The following is a 22,871-nucleotide window of genomic DNA, read 5'->3' on the forward strand; positions in this document are numbered from 1 at the left end:
ATCATTTGTGTTCTAATTCCTGGTAATTTATATTTCTTTTATTTATTTAATACACCATAAGGAAAGTGCAGCTGCAGCTATTGTGAAATGCGCTCTATAAATTAAGTTGCATTGTATGAACAGTAAGGTGCTTTTTTTTTTTCATAAATGAGGCTGCCCCACAAGAAGATGAAATGTGCTGTTGAACTCACATGCTGTGACTGCAAGGCCTAACCTTTGACCTGTAGGCCGCAGAAGATGCGTTTGTGGGCCACTACACCAATGCGCAAATCCACCCCAGAGAAAAAGCAAAACATCAAATGTCTGCCGGATTTTTATGGCTGGCAAACTTCAAACACGGTGCGTGCAGAAAGACAAAGCAAAGAGGAAAAAATGTTTCAAAATAAAAGCCACTCGCGGACACAAACTGGGCCAACGATCGAGTCACGTTCCGAGTCAAATAAATAATTGGTTTCTCACGCACAAAAGCATCTTTCGAATCGTGTCGGTTTGTTTCTTCCACTTTCAGCTGCTGAAGCGGCCTTTTAGCGAGCTCGTTCTGAACGTCACAAGTGACTTTTTGGTGTCGCTTGTAGAAATACAGTTGGGACTTTGGATATGTTGATCAATGTTTTGTAAAAAGTCGCAACATGACAATCTTTCCCTGAAAACATCCTCAGCGGTAGCCTGACCTCGTTCGTACCGACGGCGACGACGACGACGAACGTTTGTAAGTGGCGAGTCCTCCAAATTCTGATCAATCTTTGCCGCCACGTTTCTGATCGGGCCTCCAAGTAGACGCGCCGGATTCTACCAAACTGGCAGCCTCAACCCAAAACGGTTGACTTCCCGGTTCATTTTGACATCCGCCCAATTTGTCGTTGATGGGAGGAGTTTGCGGCAGGGGCTGCGTTGTCGAAACGGAGTCAAAGTTGGCCGCTTCCAATCAAAATGGCCGACTTGCCCGGCAATTTCCAGAATGGGTCCCTGAGATTTATGGTGACAAACTTGTCTGCCCGATTTTGTGCCGGTGGAGGCAAACCTTTCCAGGGGACAGGACTGAGTGTGACGTTAAAATGGCCGACTTGCCCGCCAAGGATGCTGGAGACTTTTTGAGGCGTCCGCCCAATTTCATCGCGATTGGTGAAAGTGGGGGAGGGGGAATGGATTTTTTTTTTTTTTCTATTATTGACTTTTAGGTGGTCATGTTGGATGAGCCCAAAAGTTTTCGGCAGGCTACAAAAGAAGTGTTGCTTTTTTTGGGCAAGAACAAGAAGCGGATGACATCATCATGAGGAATCGACCAGGGTGCTGCTGGTGGTGATGTTGAGGCCTTCGTCCTTGAGGCGCTTCAAGGCGGGCACGTAGATCTCTTTGCTCATGGGCAGCACGATGCCCTTGGAAACGATCTCACCTGCAAACAAACCAAAATCAAAGGCCAGAGTCGCGGAACGGCACGACACGACACGTCTTATGAATAAGGACGGAGGCTCGAGGCCGGAAGGTGACACAGATTGCGGCCTGGAGGGCAAAAAAAAAAAAGGGGTCAAGTGCCCAGCTCTGGAAATGTGGCGACGTGAGATCGGAATTTGGGATGCTTTGAATCCTTTGAGAAATGTGCAAGAATGAGGAAACGTGATTGTGGAAAATGTGGTAAACGGTCGCCACGTTATCCCGGAGGAGGCTCGTCTTTTGAAGTTGGAGTGCTTTAAAGCCACCGTGAAATGTGCGAGGAGGAAATTGTTGGGATGGTTTGGTCGGCGCACGGTGGAAACGGCGAGAATTTGCAGAAAACAAGAAAGATTGTAAAAGTGGCTGAGAAATGTGGATGGAAGCAAGAGGTCACACCGTGTCCAACGTTTGCTCGCCGGAAAACGTGGCAACCGAGCGAGCGCGCGTTGGACGGCTTTGAAATGGAGCAAAGTGGCGGGAGCGTTGGGACTGACCGTCGAGGAGCATGCGCGCGGCCACGGCGGTCGGGTAGCCCACGCTCTTGGCCATGGCGGAGAATCGGCCGTCCTCGCCGTACACCACCAAACTGACGCGTTTGTTCTCCAGCTCGCCCGTCGGGTGGCGCAGACCAAAGTCGCTGCGCAGCACGATCATGTCGCGCTCGCCAACACCTGCGCACACGCAGTTGACATCAGGGCGGGGGATGAGACCAGACGGGACGGCGATTGCGTTGGAGCCGGCCAGCAGCGAACTACAACTCAACTAAAGACTTGAAAGCAAACATGACTGGCTGAGCACTGAAGTGGATGACGACAGAAGCGGGACTGAAGTCAGCCGGCCGCGGACGTGCCGGTCGGTGTGGCGGTGTTTCCCGAGTTTTTACCGTAGGAAAGTTTGCCTTCCAGATGTTTGCTGAGCGCAGTGAGGACGCTGTCGGCGTGAGGAACCACGTCGTCGTTCAGCATGCCGAACCTGAGCACAAGTCCAACACGTGAGCGCTGCCCGCTGGATCTTTTGGGGATTCTTTTGCTACGTCAAGTTGGGAATTCACATCAGCTCTTGTACCAGATTTTCATTTGCAAGCCTTCAAATTTCACTTTTGTTCGCTCAAAATGTGCAGGTTGCAAAATAACTGTGTTTTTTCTTTTCTTGCATTGCCTTTCTGCAGCCAGCAGAGGGAGCTCGCCCGTCCCGGATGAAACAAAATCAAAAAACGTCGTCGTTCTCCATGGACAGCCGCATCTCCACTTTCAAGCAAACTACGGCCCGGGGGCCCCCATGCGGCCCGTTGAAGGTATTAATCAGGCCCGGTAAACTTGAAAAAAAAAATAAATCAATAAATATTTTCCCTGTATTTCTGATGTGCCCCCACAAGGAGGCGCAGTCTAAGACCGATATTTTGTTGTCAAGCGTTTGCTCATTTTCATTTTAAAATCAAAGCATATCTTTTCTCAATTTACGGCAATGGATTTGTTTTTTATCCGATGAAGTGATGAATTTACCAAAACTCTCCAACCATGTGCCCTCTCTGGCAAATTTTAGAACGTATCGCGGCCCACAAATCAAATCGTTTGCCCACCCTTGGTCTGGAAGAAAAAAACATTTGACACCAATCAAGTATATGACGCAAAAAAAAAAAAAAGTCATTCATTCCAACAGCACATTATTGATCGATTGAATATTAGCAACAGACTGATTTTTGTTTTTGCTGGCCCGCTACAGTTATTAGTCGTGATCAGCGATATTTGGAGCCAAAATCTAATTACAGTAAAAGCGGCAAAATATGAAATAATATGAACACTCGGCTTCATTGCAATGCCTTTACGGAGATTAACTGGCTTTTCGTATTTGCATTGCAACACTTTGTTTTTTTCAGTTAAAAAAAAAAAAAAAAAGTTTGTTTAAAAAATACGCACCAAAAAGTGCAGCATGCCTGACCAAGATGAATGAAAACGTCAACAAATAAAAAGCCCCCGAAACTAAAAATGTTGTTTTGCAAACTAAACTAAACGTGCAAGCACCCCCCCCGCCAGCGCAGAGAACCAAACGTCTCTCAAGAACGTCTTTGTCTTTCGTTAAACAGCCAAAGGTCGAACGCCGATATTTTGACTATTTGTCTCTTACCATCTGAGGGAGTCCATGCTGCAGTCGTCACCATCGACGCGCTCGTACACGGCGGCCTCAAACGCATCGGGAGCGGTGGAGGCGGGCAAAGCCATCACGTGAGTCAGAAGCGCTTTCTGAGGACACGGCACCAATCGACAAGCTCGTCAGCGGGTTCGGCCGGGAGGCGACCGAGGTCGCGCTCCTTCTTACCCACGTGACGGGAGACGACGCGTTGGCCAGCATCGTACACGGCTCGCTGTTGATCAGACCCACTTTGACAAAACCGCGCATGGCCCTGGCGAAACCCTGCAACGCAACGCTCCGTCACGTCAACAACAACTCAACGACAAACAAACAAACGCCTCAAGTGAGACTAAACTCGCCTGAACGAAAGCAGAAATGAACTCGGACTCAATCCGAGATGAAATGAGATCAAATGAACTGCACACAGATTTATAACTTGACTCCACCAAGAAACGAATGACAAGAAACGTCAACTCACCGAGGATTGAACTCGAGCTGAATCATGACTGAACGAGAACCAACTAAACCTCCAAGTGAGTCGGAACAGAACGAGGACTAAACCGGTACTGGACTAGAGTACAACTGCAAAGTACAACTAAATTAGAATGATACCTGAACTGAACTTTCGATTCAACTATTTTACTTAAGTCGTAGTGAAACTTGGGCGGCGGCGATAACTCGATATCGATATGTATCGCGATAGTTGGGTGATCGATATCAAAAGAAAATGGTGTCGGTAAATTGTCGATCCAAAAAAAATCAACAGAGCAGATTGGACCTATGGCGGCCCAAATCGATATCAAACTGCCTCCCATTTAGGAAATACCACCTGAGACTCACGCGTGCGCCGCGTAGCGAGCGAGACTCAAAGCAAGCAAACAAAAAACGGGTGTCGAAAGGTCAACTTTCCGGCCGACTTGACGAAACAAAACGGCCCTCAGTTCGTAGGAGCGAGGCCGGCGTGCGGAATAGTTAAGCTGAGGACAATTTCAATTTTGAAATCAACTTTTCAAGTGAACTTTTGAAATCAATTTCCTTCAAGTTACATTTTCAAATTAAACGAATCGGAATTCAACCGTTTTCCTTTTTTTTTTTAATAGTAAAAAAAAAAAATAAAAAATAAAAATAATAATAATTCAAAACATATCGATCGTTTTCGGCTATATCGCCCAGCCCTGATTGAAACCCAAACAATGGAGAGCTGATCTCGGACCAAACTCGACTAAATTGTCACCGAAGCGACGACAAAACTAGAAAAAAAATCAAAGAGTGAACAAGAACGACGCGACAGGTGAACCGGGACTGAAATAGAAGCAAACGAGACGTAAACGTGCGCAAAGACTCGACTCATTTGGCACCCAACTCGGACTAAACGAGTCCACCGCGGCTCCGCATCGCACGCAGGACTCAAGCGCAAGTCAACTCGCGTGCGCCATCGTGCTTCCGTTGGCGTCAAAGCACTGACCTTGTAGCGCAGCGTTCCTCGAAGCAGCGTGTGCGCGTGTGGGATGTCGTAGAGTTTGGCGTACTTGGTGCTGTCGCGGTTGGGATAACCTTCCAAGTTGAAGCCAGGAAAGAAGTCCATGGGCGTGGCGGCGTCCATCAGACCGCCGCCTCCGGGGATATTCACCAGCTGACGAACAAACGACAACTGATGATGGCGCCCGCAAACGCGAGGTGGACTCTTGGCGGCTGATTACGATATTTGGCTCGAATGAAAGTTGAAATTAATCGGAGAACGGAAAAAAAAAAGGCATTCGTTGAACTTTACAACTATATTTTTGGAAATGTTTGTGCTTCATTATCTTTGTCTGATTTGTGAATCAGCAGATTTTTTATTTTTTTTGCCAATTTCAAAAAGGCTCATCATCACGGCCGTTTGATGAATTGATTCAGTCCAAGTAAGAAGTTTCAATATCGACTATCAATATCGATTATTTAGCTAGTCGACTAATCACCAGCAGTAGTCACGATTAGTCGACTAATCGGCTCATACGTCATTTGCGGCACGTCGCACCAGCAAGCGACCGATACGAGCTAATTATTTAGCACGGATCCGGGGAAAAAAAAAAAAAAAAAGTTTCTTCATTCAATTGACTCTCTCATTATCTCATCTATTATTGCATAGCATCATTGTATGTGTCAAATGTTGCCCAGTTGGCATCCATTGCAGCCTGGTCATCCTGGAAGGGGGATTCCCCCATCTGTGGTCCCTTCTCAAGGTTTCTCACTTTTCCCCTAATGAGGTTTTGTGAGTTTTTCCTAGCCCTCCTGGGGGATAAGATCGGGGATGTCGATTGTGGCTATGTAAAGCCCTTTGAGACTGTCTGTGATTAAGGGCTATACAAATAAAATTGACTTGACTTGACTTGACTTTCTTAGGAACAATCAGCAAATGTGTATCAAAACACATGGTGGGAACCAGTGAAGGACGACAAAGGTGGCCGCAGCGTCGGGGATTTTTATTTGGCTGCCGAGTTCAGTTAGTCCCGTGTCATTGGTGTTGGTGGACTTTTGCGCAAGTTCCGGCCGGGTGTACCTGGTTGTGACGGCGGAAGGTGGCGGGGCTGACGGAGGCGAGCAGAACGCCGGAAGGACTCCAGCTGAACTTGTAGCGCAGAGGATTGTCAGAGCACTCGGGACTCGGAAGCCCGCCGCAGTACGACACGTACGACTCCACCTGTGACTCACAACACAACACGGTCGCAGAGCCGCGCGCGCCCACGACTGTGCGTGCACGTGCACGTGCACGTGCACTCGCGTGTACTCACGGCGCATCCGTCGGCTTTGGCCTGATCAATACACTCCATGGCCAGCATGTGATCAATGCCGGGATCCAATCCCATCTCGTTCACCAGGGTCACGCCGGCCTCCTGCGCCCTGACGCACGCACGCACACACGCGTCTTAGAATGCGTGCGTGCACGTGACAGCATCCGCTGCAGCGTGCGGCGTCGTGCTGCATTGCGACTTGTTAATGTGTGCGAGTTGCGTGGCCTGTTTGAGACATGCTGTGTGTGCGCGTGTGTGCATAAAACGCAAGTGACCTGGCGTGCAGGTCGCTCATGGCCGGGCTGAGGTAGCTGGCGTTGACCATGTGGACCTTCTTGTCAATACAGTGTTTTGCCACCAGGGGGTGGAGGACATTCGGAAGCAGGCTGAAAAAAACAAAAGGAGACAAAAAAAACTTGTTTGTTGACAAGTCGTCTTCACGAAACGCTACGTGCCAAGAAGTGAATGCTATGTAGCAACATGCTAAGTGCCGAGTAGAAAAGAAGCGAGCAACTAAGTCGCGAGATTCTAGTTGGTTCCATGACAGGCGGCCACACGGCAAGTCGTGAACGCACGGCAGCTCGCTGGCTAGCGAGGCTAGGTCGCCAAATGCTAAGTAGCTTTCTGTTAGCTCGTTGCGTGCGACGTCACCGCACGCGAGTTGGCAAATGCCACGCAGCCCGCTCGGCTTTGTCACCTAATAACCAGGTCGTGGTCTCGTATGAGCGAGATGAGGCGCGCCTCCTGGCTGCTGACGTCCAGCATGACCGGGATGGTGTTCGGGTATTTGGCCGCCAGATCCTGCGCCTGCTTCATGCACACCGACGCTAAAGAAAACAAACAAACAAAGCCAAAGCAACTTGTCATTCCGTTCACACCTCAATGTTCTCATCATTGCGCTTTGTTTTTGCATTTTGGACGCCGACAGAGGCAGAGAAGGTCCCCAGCTAAACTCCAGCCATCGTTGTTCCCACAGAGCAGGACGTGCATTGCATATGCCCGCAAATATCGTTTCGTAATCTGATTTTGTGTGTTGCCGCGAGCGCAGGAGAATGACCGGAACGTTGATGCTCGTTTTTGTTCGCCCGTCTATGACGTTTCAAACAATACGTTAGCATTAAGCTAGGATACTTTTGTCAGACAAAATCATACATTTTGGTGCTTTAATCCTTTTTTTTTTTTTCTTCTATTTGACAGCAACAAACAGCTGGACGACGCAAGACACACGCTGGGGATCTTATTTGGCGAGTGAGTCTTGACATACTCGGTTAAGAGTAGACGGACGCTTCATTTAAAAGTCGATATCATCAATTAGCGCGGCACGGTGGGCGACGGCTTGGCACGTCCGCCTCGCAGTGGAGAGTTTCCGTGGGTTTTCTCCGGGTACTCCGTTTTCCTCCCACATTCCAAGACTCACCCTTATCGCCACATCGCAGCTCTTGCTAAAGTGCAGTTGTCACGGCGACGTCATTCAATGCAGGCGTCTTTGCGAGCGAGCACACAAGCGCGAACAAGAAGAAGCATGTAAGAGGAGGATTGAGATCATGTTCGTGCAGATCAAGTCTGCTGGATCTGATCGCTTCCCGTCTCCAATTGCTTTTTGTCCCCCCGGCCGCCTCCCAACGAGAGCGTTTCCTCCAGGGACGTTGTTCAAATGGGCAGTTTGCTGACAATCCGAGCGGATTAGAAAACATGTTGAACATGTGGCAACGTTGCAAAGTCATGTTTGTCAAGTCTTATCGGCTTTCAAACGTGCCACATGGGTTTAATCCACATCAGATTCAGATTGCACATTTGTCAGCAACACGGATTTCAACGGGAGGAGGACGCAGGAACATCCAAATCCATTCCACATGTCGGCGCTGGATGAACCCATGAAAATCGGTCCGGCTCCATTTTGGGAAGCACTGGAAAAATTCTCAAGGACAAGTTTGGCTTGGAAGCAACCTTGGAAATGGACCGACAATGTCAGACCTCAGGCATCTTTTCACGGTTGCGTTCTTGAGACTTTTTTTTTGAGGGTCTGCTCGGGATCGACGTGCCAAACATATGTCAGATTTCAAAGGGGAAACGGTCCAAAACCAAGTGCGCGACCGGGATGCCGACGAACACGACGAGTCCGACGGCCGGCGGCACAGGCGCCTTCTCCTCTCGCCGACCCCGACGGAGCCCGCGCGAGACTCGTGCCTACCCGTCGCTCACGTCGGCGCACAAGAGCGCCGTCGTAAGGATAAGAAGAGCACCAGACGCGGACGCTAAATGTCTGGCGGTGTCGCCGGACCGCCAGGCACCTCTCAAACTTCTCACGGAAGAAAGCCAAGTTGGTCCCAAAAGGGGCGCCCGTTTGAAAGCGTGAACGACACGACGGCCGCGGCGAAGAAAATGATCAAGCGTTATCGGACAACTCATTCTTTGTCCTTTGTTGAAATGTGTGAATGTGGGAGGAAGTTTTTTTTTTTTTTTTTTTTTTTAAGTGGATTCAGCTACAAAAAAAAAGTAACGTGGTCTCTCTCTCTAACTAAATCCTCAACTAATGCAGGATGTCAAATGGCAAGTCACTGTACTGCACCGGTGTCAAACTCAAGGCCCGGGGGCCAGCTCTGGCCCACAACCTCATTTTATGTGCGTCAACTTCCTTTTTCTAGCACCCTTTCTTCACTTACAACAGCATTGAGATTTGAGACATTGCCATTTAGTTGTGACCAATCCTCCCCTTTTTAAACCAATTGAAGAATTGTTGAACAAACAATAACTGACTGGCTTCGGATTCCCAAACGGGCTTTCCATCAATTTGTTGGGTTTATGTGATAACAAAAGGCGGTGCTTCTCAAATGGTGGGGCGGGCCCTCCTGGGGGGGGCGCACGTGAACCTAGGGAACCTGCTTTTTCCCCGCCGTGTATAATTGCACCGCCACTCCAGTAGGTGGCAGTGGCGCTCTCATTGCGCATTGTGCACGGCAAGAATTACCTCGACGGTGTAGGTTTGTTTTGCGACCAAAATGCGATTTATAGTTGCGGCGGAGAGTGTGTGGTGGTTGTTTTCTGCTTTCTAACGGGGTGGGGGTGTAACAAAAAAAATAATTGAGACGCACTGACGTAAGGTGATCATCCATTTAGATGACTTCCACAGTCATAACGGCCCTCGGAAGGTGTCCCCACAATGAGCTTGACACCTCGTGATGTAATGTGAAATGTTTGACTTCTTTCTGACGTTTGCAAAAGAAATGTTTGGAATGTGAGCGTGTGAGTTGCGCGCTTACCCACGGTGAGTTGCGTCTTGTCGCAGCGGCTCAGGTACTCCACGACGGGACCGGAGACGTATCCGGTCCCGAGCAACAGGACACGCTTCATGCCGCTTTTCTGCAGGATCTGCGATTTCTCCCTGGTGGAGGTCAGACCACACCAAGTCAATTCAATCAGAAGGACGGCGGCCGAATAACACGTTGGGTACATTAAAGCGCATGCTCAGTCAGTCGAGTGCTCATTTGTAAATTGGTCAAGCGTTGAAGTCATTCGGACTGAATTGAAATGGATTCAACGTCCAAACTCATAAAAAGCTCCCCGAGGTTGATCCAATTTGAACAAGTATGTCTTTCCTCTGATATGAAGAAAGTTATCAGGACCATCTAAAAGCTGCAATTTCTGCCCAGCGTCGTCTTTGTTGAGTTTCAAACTTTCTTAACATGCATCCGACGTTTTCAGAACACTTCACGAAGTACCTCAAACAAAAAAAAATAAATAAATAAATCAAAGCATCATCATTTGAAAACTACAGTGAATATGCCATTAAAATTGTTCACAAAATATCTCATGGCGTCCTTTTTCTAAAGTAATACAAACAACAGATGTCATTTAGATGGGGTAAAATAGGGGAAAAGTATAGAACGTACATATACACAAAGGTATATACACGCACACGCACGCGCGCACACGCACAGATGAGAAATTAACGAGGATCTTATTTTTTTAACTTCTGAACTGTCCTGCTCCTCCGAGCGTTCTTCATCTCACTTGGTAGCGACCAAGTTCATCGGCCATTATTAGGAATAAACTTGCTGTTCCTGACATGAGCGTTGGAAGCCACACAAAATATGAGCCAGCCATCAACGGCATGTCCGAGTGACATCACGAGGGGACTTGCCGAACCGGTACGTCGAAAGGGGTTTCTGCAAGTCGGCCATGTCCGCCACGGTTCGTTTAAAAGGCGCTTTCAATCGACTCTTTCACCTGAGGGGAAAAAAACGTGTCTGGCAGTGAGCGAGACTTTTGATTGCACGTCCTGTATCACGTTAGATTTATGCCACGATTACGGAAGCGTAATGTCAAATACCGCGTACGAAGACAAGTCTTGTGCGTACAAAAATGTGTTTCGCATGTACAATACCCTCCACGCTTACGCATGCAATTATAAACCAATCCGCAGTCGGACACGAGGGCTGATTGTGATTGGCTGTTTACTGTCCAATCGTAACTTGGAGCTGGGGTGGGAAAAAAAAAGGAATAAAATGGCGCGGCGCTATAGCGAACAACGACAACGACGGCCTCTAATGACGAATAAAACAGCAAAACCTTTATGGACAACGTTATTTGGACAGCGAACAACCAATTAGAATTAGCCCTAGTGTCCGACTCCTGGTTATTTAATAATTGTGACACAGTTATCACGCCTACATCGCAAGCATAAATCAGCGTTTTGTACGCGTAGAGGAGAGAAGCCGTAACGCCACGGTCCTGCGACACGCGAGGGCATGCAATCGATTGCTTTTGCCTGAGCCGCAAACAGGCGGCGACTCGTTCGGCAACGTTCAGACGACTCTCAAAGGAAATTGACATTTGCAGCTGCTCGTCTCCCTTTCGGCAGTTTGCTGCACTTACTTTGCAAGAGGACGCCTCGTTGCTCACTGCCTCGAAGGTCGCGGAGCAAATGTCTCTGGAGTCACGTGACCCAACCTCTTCTCGGCAAAGTGTGCGCTTTGCGTGCCAACTTGCGCGTCAGCCAAAAAAAAAAAAAGCGGCACGGCGAATGCTAACGTCATTCGGAGTCATGTCAGTTTCAGTTGAAACGGATTCAGAAACACATGAAAATATTACGAATATCATTCAATCTATAACATATTTTCAACATATGTCATCATTTTTATCCTTGTAAAATGCATGTATGCATACATTTAAAATGAAACTGTACCGTTTTCCGTGTTATGGGATTGAATTTATGATTTGAATATTATTATAGATAAAAGAGAGTATATCAAATAAGATACTATTGATTGACAATTTCCTACTTGTATCTTTGTACAGTCGCATATGTTGTCCAATCCTGTACACATCCATCCATCCGTAATCCTGTTTAAGATTTTTTTTTTTTTATTATTATTAATGAAACTTCAATTACTGGTACCTGTGTGACGGTGATTGTATATAAAAAAAAAAAAATCTATTGAAAACGTTCGTATTCCATTCCGGCTCGAAACGAGTGCGTCCAACTTGGACAACAATACTTGTGATTAGACTGAATATTATTATGATTTATTGCAAAAATACATATTACTGAACATAAAAAAACACGTTTTCATAAAGAATCTGTCAATTCATTTATAAATAGTTATTAAAAAAACGCCTATTTCAAAATGGAAATACGAATGTAATTTTAAAATGTATCATTTAAAATGAACTTGCATATTTGACACGCATTGTAATTATATTACCCGCGACCCTAGTGAGGAGAAGCGGTACAGAAGATGGATAAAGATAAAGATGTAATAATAATAATAATAATAATAATATTCCCTTTATTAGTCCCACAATGGGGAAATTCGAGATTCGAACCCAGGCCTCCTGGGGAGACTGGGTCCTGAACGCGGCGCCTTAGACCACTCGGCCATCCTTTATTAGTCCCACAATGGGGAAATTTGAGATGTAATGATATTAGTCTTTTTTTTTTCTTTTAAACCTTCGCTAAAGGACCTGATCTAAATGCCCATGAGAACAAAAGTGGAGATCTGGTTTTGAGGTAAACAATATCTGATTCGTCTGATTCTGACGTACAATTTCAAATGACTTTGCCCAATAACAAGAATCACTTGGATGGGATGATAGCCATAGAAAAAAAAATAAAAAATCATATTACTGTGAATAATACTCTGCTTTTCTCTGTAATATAAGGAAATAATATATTATTCGTGACAATAATAATAACAATGGAATACTTTGGTTTAAGACTTGGTTGAAAGTGAGCCCCGCCCCTTTCTTGGACACAATGACGCGTGCGCTGCTCCCTTTTGGGTGATTACTATTGCTAACAATAGGAGCAACATATTAGATGGGAAGCGTCCATCCCACTGACCTTTGGTGTTAATATCCGAGCCAAAAGCCCCCCAGGAGTCAGCAAACCCCCCCCCCCCCAGCCGCTGTCATTAGCCGAGCCAGTGCTAATTGGATGTGACCAGTCGCAGCAGGTTGGACCGCACGTCTGACCGCAGCCTTCGCGTCTTAATTAAAAATTCAAGGAAGGAGAACACCAAAGGGCCCCTCAACATATGTGAAGGAGGAATTAAGATTAAGATTAACATTCGCTGGCTTGTCTGGAAAGGGGGGGGGGGGGGGTAGAAGCTCAATTAGGATGTCTTAAGACACGCTGGCCTAAATATGAACAAAAAAAAATGGAAATAATTATAATCATCATCACTGAGAAAGTAATCAGGTTAAACACGCACACACAAAAGACGCATTTCATTAAAGAGGACTACCAACTTGATCAGGACTACACTAGGATACATTTATGTACTTCATATTGTCTTTTTCTTCTTCTTTTTTTTAAAGCACCGCAACCCTGATACAATTTATTTGTTGCCATATACAATAATAAATAAATAAAAAATGACCACAGAACAGAGCATGCTGTTTTTTTTTTTTTAAAGCGACGACAAGGAACATTCTGTTAAAGTTAAGATGCAAGGGGGGGTTCCTTTTTAATCTAAACAATCTAAACAACTTCAATCCGAATATTGAAGGTTGGAACATTATTTTAAAATACTACAATAAACATTTGAATGTGACAGCAAACTTTTCAAAACTAAAAATACATGTAATGACATTTTACATGTTATTTGTACAAAACTAATCACTCAAAAGATTTTTTTTTTTTCATTTGAATTGACTCCCTTTTAAACGTAGCTCACCACCTGTATTAAAGTTGCTCGGGCAAAAGACAAAAGTGATACATTTGTTCTTAGAGATAGATTGATATGCTTTTTTTTTTCAGGGCCGATACCAATAATTCTTAGTAGTCATGGAGGTTGATAGCCAAAATTTGAAGCCGATATTCACTTGTTGAAAAAAAATAAAATAAAAACTGCCAAACTTGACTTAGTTGGACGGTCTTTAAGCACGTTTATGAAACAACTTTAGTGATTTACAACGTGGCACTGACACTCACTCACTTCTTACTTTGATCACCATTTCCCTCGGAGTATTATGTTCAACTTGACTTATCTCTCGAGCCATGTCGTTCTAGTAGCAAATGAACTCCGCAATGTGGCAACGGGGGGAGCGATTAAATTTAGCCTCAAGGCAAGGCAGCTTACGGTTCGCGAGTAGAACCGCCCCTTATGTTTATATGACATGAAAGGGCCCATCGTAATGTCACAAACGGTCGCGAGTTGCAGTAGACCGGTACTTCTCAATTATTTCCTGTCACGCCCCCCCCCTACCAAGAAGAAAACAATTCACGCCCCTCCACCACAACTTTTTTTTTTTTACATTTCGTACTCGTGTGTAAATGTTCTTTGTATATTAATGTTAGATTGTCAATAAAATATCCCTTAACAAAGCTAAATTGAAAAAAAAAACGGTTATTGTGATGATCTCGAAACTCTGTCGTGCAAATATTGATGAGATGATAAATATTTACTAGATGTTTTTTTTTTAAACTTTATTAATGTGAATAAACCAAGCAGTTATTAATACGTACATAATATAGAAAAGATAAAAAGAGCCAGGAGGGTTTTAAACAAACATTCTATATAAATAACATGAAGCAACAGTTTTAATGTTTCCTATACTTTTTTTGACGTTTACAATACGTTTGCCGTCGAACTTCTTCGTCACGATGGCGTCATCCATTTCCGTGTTCCAGCTTGACAGCATCTGCTCAATTGCTAACGTAGCCATCGTCTTATTTTGTTTGGATACAAAATGGTTGCAATGCAACATTTCTGTTCAGAGCTGCCGGCTCTCTGGCCAAACGAGGATCGAGTGGGACTTTTGTTAAAAGTCGAGCAAATCATTTTGGCCATTCGCGCGCTCAGCGCCTCCTTGCTCGCCTCCTCGTTTAGCACGCTACTTAATAAATAAAATAAACTGAGTCGTTTATTTGCCGTCACGTAGCTTGTCGCTTCTGCTGTACGCGGACTTATATGTAGTTCAAATAAAGTCTGTTCTGCCGCGGCGCAAGATAGCTTGGCGCGGTGCATTTAAGTAGACGGCGAAAGAAATCACTCAAGAGGTGTGTGTGTGTGTGTGAGAGAGAGACAGAGAGCGAGAGAGAAAGAAAAGGAAAGTGAGAAAGAGGAAGCGAAAAGAGAGAGGCGTCTTACCGTTGCTGTCGAAGCTTCTCGATGTACTCAAACTTTGGCGTCAGGGCTCCGTTGGAGGTGATGACTGCCTACATTCAACAACAGATGAAATAGCGTCACACCTTTTGGACTTATGGACCCCGCTTGGTAAATGAGCTAAGAAACAGGAACACATTAACACGACGGCTTCTTAACATCTGCAGACTCGGACAAAAACAATGGAAAAAGAAAAGCAAAAAATATTTTCAATCCAATTTTTTTTGCCACGTCGCAGTAAATATTCGAATGAAAAGTCTCATCTGCTCACATCTGTACAAAAATACCAAAAGCGGAAGATGTGAAGATGTTTTTTTCCCCAGCAATTTTTTAAATCATACGGCAAAAATATTACATTACATTAATACAATAATAATAATGTAATACATTTAATTAGAAGGTTATTTCTTTTTTTCCCGTACAATTTATTTAATTTAGAAACAGATCAAATGAGTATCAGATAACAGAATTATTTATTATTGGTTTTTTTTTAAGAGATAAAAAAAAAAAAGAAATCCAACGTCAATTTCAGGTGACCTACGTCTCGGACTTGCGGGCTGAAGTCCTCCTGGTCCAAAGGCCTCCTGGCGTCTGACGGCAGCTGAGGGAGGATGCAAGTTGCCTTAGTATTTGCTCAAAAGCGCCGTCGCGTCTCGGCGTTCTCACCATCTCCCAGATGTACGGAAAGAGGCGGTCGCCAAAATACTCGGTGGCCTCGATGGGCAGCTGAGCCGGAAGGTTGTCGATGGAGCACATCAGGATGCCGTGACCCTCCACGCTGAGGCACAAAACAAACGGCCGTCATTTCCTTTTCTTGAAAGTCGTACAAAATAATCATTCAAATAAAAGAGCGGCAAGCCCGTTTTGTTCAAATTGTCGGCCAAATCAAACGAGCGCTTCCCGGTCGGTACCTGTCGTGGTCGATGTGCTGGTCGGCGTCGTACATGCAGAAGGGCTTGTCGATGGTGGTGCACTCGTTCATGAACTGGATGGAGCCGCCCGTGTCGGCCGAAATGTCGCAGATGGCCAGCAGCCTGCCGCAAAAGGCGCACGGCGATCCTCACATACCGCACGAGAAAAAAAAACAAAAAACATTGTTTTCGAAAAGCGACGGCGGCGCCGTTGTTGTTGTTACTTGTGCGGCAGTTCCGGCATGCCCTCGCTGGTGGCGCCGTTGCTCCTGGGCGGTCTGAGCAGCTGCTGGGCGTCCAGCCGGCGCAGCAGTCTCGGAGTCTGAGGGTCCCAGTAGATGCCGTTGATCAGGCAGTTGGTGTACGGCGCCACCTGTGGGCACAAGCCATACGACCTCGTTGCCAGTATCCAAGCCGCTTGTCCGTCCGTGTCGTCATCATGTCACAGGACCACAAATGATCGGCAGGAACAGGAGTGTGCGTGGGTGTGCGTGTGCGTGTGCGTGAGCGTGAGGAACCCTTTCCAGCATTCATATTTTTTCCAGTTAATTCTGTTTACAGTTACTTAGTTACAGTTCAGAGTTACGATTACCGTTAGCTAGGTCCAGCTTTACTTTGCGGAGTTACTGATTTGCAGTTACCGGACCTTAGCGACCTTTGCATAATTGGGAGTCAACACACACCGGTCACCATTTCGAGTGCCCAAGATGAACCTCAAATTGAGTTCTGCTGTTCTAGAAGGCTTTTTGTGCATTTTTTAAATTTTGCACAAAGCCACATCCCCACTTATAAGAGGGTGTGCACACTTTTGCAAATACAATCAGTTGTTTTTGTCCCCCCCCCCCCAATTGCACTTTACAGTTACTAACAGGTTACTTTAATGCTTAAGAAATTATTTTTGGTCTTGGTCTACTTCATCATATACAAACATGGCGTTTGAATAGCGGCGTGTGGAACATTCTAGATCACGTGTGTGTGTGTACTGACGCTGGTTCTGAAGTGTGAGGTGTAGAGTTCCGGATGGTTCTCGTACTCCATGGGGTCGTAGATACCGTCGCTCTTCCTCATCAGGTGGTGGTGACGACTCAGCACGGTGGCGTACACTTTAGTCATATCTGAACAACAGAATGAACTGTTAGCTACGTGCTAAAGACTAAAACACTTTGGTCAAATCTTGTAGTTAGCTTTATTGTTGAGTGCTAAACATCGGGCGCATGATAGTTGATCAAACACTTTGCTCATGTTTGAAAACAACTCAGTTAGCCACATGCTAATAGTACAACACTTTGGGTCACGCTGCAGTTAACCAAATGCTAACTGCTAACACACTTGCTAAAATCTTTTGGTCGTGTCTGAAAACAGTGTTAGCTACACGCTAATTTTCCATTACCATTTGGTCGTCATTGACAAAAACAAATTTAACCACGGGTTAATTGCTAAAAGACCGAAAGCTGTTAGCCACATGCTAATTGCTAAACATCTTGTTTATTTCTGATAACAAAAACAGAGTCAACCAAATGCTACAGTTAGCCTGCTAGCTTCTGGCTCCCCCACTGACCATGTAGAAATAACAATAAATGTAATTTTGCACCTCCAGTTTCGCACACATCTTTCAGTTCGTGAGGCTCAACGTACTCCACGGGAAGCTCGTTGATGATGTCTTGCGCTCCCTGCAGGAGATAATAGTGGTCATGTGACATTCAAGGCTGAACACAAGCTGCATTCTTTTTCCGGCATGTACCTTGGAAACGTTTCCGGTTCCGGTGAAGCAGAAGGTGACGGGACCAATCGACTTGGGCATGAGGCCCATGGAGATCTCGTAGCCGCAATCTCGCACGGCCTGGATGGCCTGCGAGACGTTGCGGTAGTTGTGTGCCATGCCAATGTGCTGTCCAGCCAAGGAAACGCGCGCAGCGAGCCGTTAGCATAATGTGCACATTTGGGCATCGGGCTCCTTTCGCAGCACGAGCATTGAGAGTCACACTGACGATGCGAATCTCACCGATCCGTTGAGATTCGGTGATTTGCGTCACATTACGCGTTTGCGATGGAAGTTGGCATTTAGCATCAGTCTATCATATTTGCTTTTGACATCGCGACATGCGTTTGAGAGAGTCGACATTTTGCGTTAGGCGGCCAAAGAGAAACTTTCATGGCATGTTTGTCGAAAGTGACCATATTGCAATTGCGCTCGGAGAAATGTTACCCGTTAGCATTTAGCGGTTAGCAACGTGTTGCTCATTCCTGACGACAGTTTGCATTTTGCATCGAGCTCCTTTTGAAGCACAATCACAGGGGGATATTAACAGTGGCGGGTCGTGAATTTCACACGTTGGCCTTCAGTGAAGTCCGACTTTGTCCGACTTGAACCATAATAGCATCATTTGTGACATCACGACTGGACAGAAACACACTTAAACAGTACTCAGTGAGTGTCGCTTTTCTTGAAAAGTCCGTCTTGAAAATGGCCTTGCAAGTGTATCTACAATTAAATCCACACTTTACATATATATATATATATATTTATATATATATATATATATATATAAATATTCTATAATATATCTTTGATTTTTTTTTTTTTTTGGACAGAGCAGGCCCCTGCACGATTGTATCTGAAGGCTCGGACAAATAGTGTGTGCTACTGGTGTTATGAAATCTGCTTAGCAATACGAGCCAGCTGAATTCTGATTGGAAAAAAAAACCTCTCACCTAAAAATACAACACGAGAATATCATATGACATCAATGTGAAGAATATGATCATGATTTCTTGATTATGTTTGGCCAGCAGAGAAGGCCTTGACCGCCCCCCACAGGATATTAATGGTGCAAAACTCGGAGAACATTTACCTTTTAGCATTTAGCGGTTAGCATCATGGCACGCATTTGCATTTCCATAGAAAGACTTATGGTGCACTTGAGATGGATGACCACGACAGTATTGCGCTCAGAGAATCGCATCGTTAACATGTAGCGTCGCACCGTTTGTCTGCGAGCGCAGTTAGCATTTGGCATCGGGCTCCTTTACAAGCACAATCACGGGGCGTTTGCGATGAGTGACCATAAAACTAACAATGTCAATCTCGGAAAACAGTTAGCTGTTGCATTTAGCATCAAGGCACGTGTTCTCCATTGGAGTAAGCGTTTCGCATCAGGCTGCCACAGAAAAACTTTAATGGTGCGTATGTGACACGTGAGCACAATGCTATTTTGCTCAGAGAACAGTTAGCCATTAGCATGTAGCATCACTGCCTTTTTGCAATGGGATTTCGGGTGAGCATCAAGTCATCATACGAGCACGCGCACGATACCTTTCAGATGGGTTACCATGACAACAATTTGTGGGGAGCATTTAGCCGTTAGCAGCACATAGGATGGGAATTCAGCATCACGCCATAATATAAACGCATAACTCGCGTGTTTGGGGATAAGAGTTTACCATGAATGGGGTGTGGTGGCCCAGCGCCAGGAAGCGGAGACCCAAACCGTGTAAAATATTGATCATACCTGAAGAGAAACAACAAAATATTTCCACGTAAACACGCTGGCAACGCAAATGAAAATATTAATCATTGGGACGTTGGCAACCCTTCCAAGCATCCAATCAGGTTGCTGTGTCATCCCCGACAAAGGGGCGGGGCCGTATCCAAATGCCGTGGTACACATTTTTACCTGCCACGCCGGCCCACTGACCGAACGCCACAATGCGATAGCCGTTAGCGTCCACCATCTTCTCGTAGTCGATCAGACGAACCTCCTGGAAACGCAAATAAGAGCAACCGAATTAATATCAACTGGTGTTTCGAAAACTCTGTTGCCACGGAGACTCACCCTTGCATGCATGAAAGAGTGTTATGATGAACTCGTGATGTATGAATGCATGAATGGATTGATGAATGTGTGAAGAAATGAAATGATGACGCAAGAGTGAATGAATGAATGAACGGCTGGATGAACAATTGTGTCAATGACTGGACGGATGCCTAATCCATGAGTTTGTGAACGAATGAAGAGGCATGACTGGACGATGCATGAATGACTCCCTGATTGAGCAAACAAAGAAATGGTCGGCTGCACGACTGTGTTCATGAATGTATGATGAAGGAATGAAAGGCTAAATGCACAAATGAAAATATGCATATTGGTTGAACAAACCAATTTGTGATGTCACTTCCTGCCGTACCTTCTTGAGCAGGTCATCCAGCAGCCCCATGTTGGCCTCCTGCGCCTTGATGGTGTGCGAGAAGAAGGCGTAGGTCTTCTTGGGGATCACCTTCTCCTCGGGCGGCCGCTTGACGCCGAGGATTAGCGACGCCTCCGAGATGTCCTCCTGGATGACGGCGCCCGCTTTGGCGTAGAACTGAAAGGCAAGGAAACGTGTTAGCGAGCGCGGCCACGAGTCAGTCACGCGCAGTGCTGCCTTGAGACACGTAGCGCAAATTTCAAACATTGACATGAATCCATCCAAGCCCAAAAAAAATGCCTCTTCCGATTTTTTATTATAAAAAGTCAGGTGACAAAAATGTATTTTGAGTCCGCAAAATGATGATCAAGTCTGCTTTCATGGAGGACTTCAGAAATTAGAGAGTGCTGTTAAGACGCTGAAATTCCGAGGATTTGCCAAATTTAAAATGAACAAAATTATTTAGTGAATACCAAAATAACGGCAAATGATTTTTGATCGATTCATTGTTGATCACTGCACCGCCATTTTCTGACCTTCTCGTGGATGGCCCTGCGGTTGGACGGCTGCACGAGGACTTTGATGCCGTCGTGCGTGAGCTCGCGGACGTGGCGAGGTGCGAGGGGCGCCCGCCTCTCCCACGGGTTGATGTCCTCCCTTCGGATGGCCATGACAGCCCGGTGGTGCGCGTAACGCCGTTGCCCCGGCGAGCAGCTCGGACGCCTCCGGCCCTGGCGACTCAAGAGGCGAAACATGGCTTCTGCTTGGAAATGGAAAGATGGAAAACAAAAGAAAACAAACAAAAAAATTTGCATATTTGTCACATCTGTTCAGTGCGGCAATACGACGACTTCATGCCTCCACCAAATCAAAATACAAGCTTTTAATTTTAGAGTTAAAGTAATTAAATTCATTTTTCACTGGTTGAAAAAGATTAATTGATTGATTAACCAGAAATTCAATGAAACCATACGTTATAGTACACAGTGGCGGGCCGTGCATTTCACACATCGGCCTTCAGTGAAGTCCTATTTTGTCTGACTCGAATACAAACCCCTCATAACTTCATTTCTGACACCACGGCAGGGGAAATAAAACACAATTACGCACTACCGATTGTTGGACCACCTCGGCTCACGAGAGAGCTTCTCTTGAAAGGTCCATCTTGAAAATCGAACAGACGCCCGCACGGATGAATCGGACGGCTTGGAGAAAAAGAATGTGCCGCTTGTATTATGAAATCTGCCAGGCAACACAAGCTAGCGGAATTCTGATTGGATAAAAACTCTAACCTAAAAATACACCATAATATGACATGAATGTGCATATACATAGAAAGATAGGTTGATAGAATTGCTCTCATAACTGCGATCACAATTTCTTGATTGTTTTGGGCAAGCAGGGAAGGCCTTGACCGCCCACCACTGTGTATACATCTCCACTGGAGATACGGAATCAAACAGAAATAAGAAATAATACAACGAAGAGTTTGAATGCTGTTGACGAATAATTTAATTTGGTGCTACATCCTTGCATGTGAGTCTATACATTTTAAACAGCATGGACTGAACCTGCTCCACCATCAAATGCTTTCCAAATATTGACCGGTGGAACAAAACTACAAGTATGACGTCACGCTCAGACCTCGTGTCTTGTCATTGCTAAAATGCACATGCAGACCTCAAGAAGTTATCAAACAAAACACGCGTCGCGTCAGTGGCTGTGGCAGATTTACTCCGAGACGGAAATTACGTCTCAACCTGTTGGACACGCTCATTACGCTCGCGTCAGTCCAGACATTACTGGGAAGTGAAATCAAAATATGCGGTCATGTGAATGGAGCGTCGTGTTGCTTCACCTTTCCTCGTCAGCGTGGTGGCTGCGAGTTTCCCGCTAACAACCCACGCGAAAGAAAACTTAGTACGCTCACGAACTTGCTCGCCAGCACGTCGGAAGTCCACTGAACCGGCTCAGAACCAGCGGTACAGATTCGGGAGCCGGTGGTTTTCCAGTTTTGCACAGTGTCACTCAGAGGTTAGACCAGGAGAAGGAAGGAGGGGGGAGGGGCATCGCCGGCACGCGAACCCATCCTCTTCCGTTTACATTTTGTTCATCTGTGTTGTCGACTGTCGCTCATTATAAATCAGTTAGCACTAACTTTACAGCTCATTGAGGTTATGTTCAATATGAATATGTATGTAAAGAATTTGGATGTCCGGCGTGAATGTTGTTTTGATTTTCCATCGCATTATTTTATTTTATTTTGAAGGGAGGGCATAAACCAATATTTCCGGGTTCGGAATGCCGGAAAATGACTGAGTGTGAACTCGGGAACCCTCCAAAAATTGATGTTCGTGATTTTTCTGCGCGATATGGTGCCCACAAACACAAACGTGCCAAATAATAATTAAGCAAATGTTCGTAATTGTTTTTTTTTTCCGGTTTTGAGTTTATCAACTTCCACTTTCATAAAATGAATGGCGCTTCAATGAGGCGTTCGATTCGCTTCTGAACGTCCAACTTTGAGGCTTTTCTGATGTGTGGATACCGATGGCGTTTTACTAGTCTATCGAGCAAACTAAACTGTGATCATAACCACGTGCTAAATAACCAAAATTCCTTGCGCGGGAAATAGCCAAAATCTAATAAGTCTGACGTCACAATTGTGTATTTCATAGACACTTGCAATTCCAGGTGACTCACGCACGCTCTTGATAAGTGTTCGTGTTAGAGATTATTTTATATTCTTTATAAATCTTCACACTTGGGAGCGGTTGTCGCTCCCTTCTTTCAAATACAAACATTTCCTTTAAAAAAAATGATTTAACGCTTAG

At 45.5% G+C, this 22,871-nt stretch overlaps 1 protein-coding gene across 4 annotated transcripts; it reads right to left on the bottom strand.

Annotated features, from left to right (window-relative positions):
• Positions 1-300: 300 nt before the first annotated feature.
• On the bottom strand, positions 301-22,117 carry aass (aminoadipate-semialdehyde synthase). Of its 4 annotated transcripts, none has more exons than XM_088299051.1 (24): positions 21,896-22,117; positions 20,574-20,797; positions 20,038-20,214; positions 19,527-19,611; positions 19,294-19,361; positions 17,594-17,740; positions 17,444-17,522; positions 16,840-16,967; positions 16,077-16,225; positions 15,853-15,975; positions 15,608-15,719; positions 15,483-15,542; positions 14,927-14,994; positions 9,593-9,714; positions 7,030-7,159; positions 6,608-6,718; positions 6,333-6,441; positions 6,101-6,241; positions 5,027-5,194; positions 3,748-3,843; positions 3,556-3,671; positions 2,315-2,403; positions 1,926-2,102; positions 301-1,393 (listed from the first exon to the last, which is right to left on the bottom strand). In XM_088299051.1, exons 2-24 carry the CDS (start codon positions 20,790-20,792, stop codon positions 1,269-1,271), a joined length of 2,799 nt encoding a protein of 932 aa, XP_088155177.1. In that variant the 5' UTR covers positions 20,793-20,797; positions 21,896-22,117; the 3' UTR covers positions 301-1,268. The 4 variants fall into 4 exon arrangements, with proteins under 4 accessions (XP_088155177.1, XP_088155178.1, XP_088155179.1 ...); XM_088299052.1 differs by having other exon boundaries at positions 20,574-20,800; XM_088299053.1 differs by having other exon boundaries at positions 21,972-22,099.
• Positions 22,118-22,871: the final 754 nt, after the last annotated feature.

This window comes from Idiotropiscis lumnitzeri, chromosome 6 (assembly GCF_059441095.1).
Source record: "Idiotropiscis lumnitzeri isolate Australia: NSW breed Sydney's pygmy pipehorse chromosome 6, RoL_Ilum_1.0, whole genome shotgun sequence".
NCBI lineage: Eukaryota > Metazoa > Chordata > Actinopteri > Syngnathiformes > Syngnathidae > Idiotropiscis > Idiotropiscis lumnitzeri.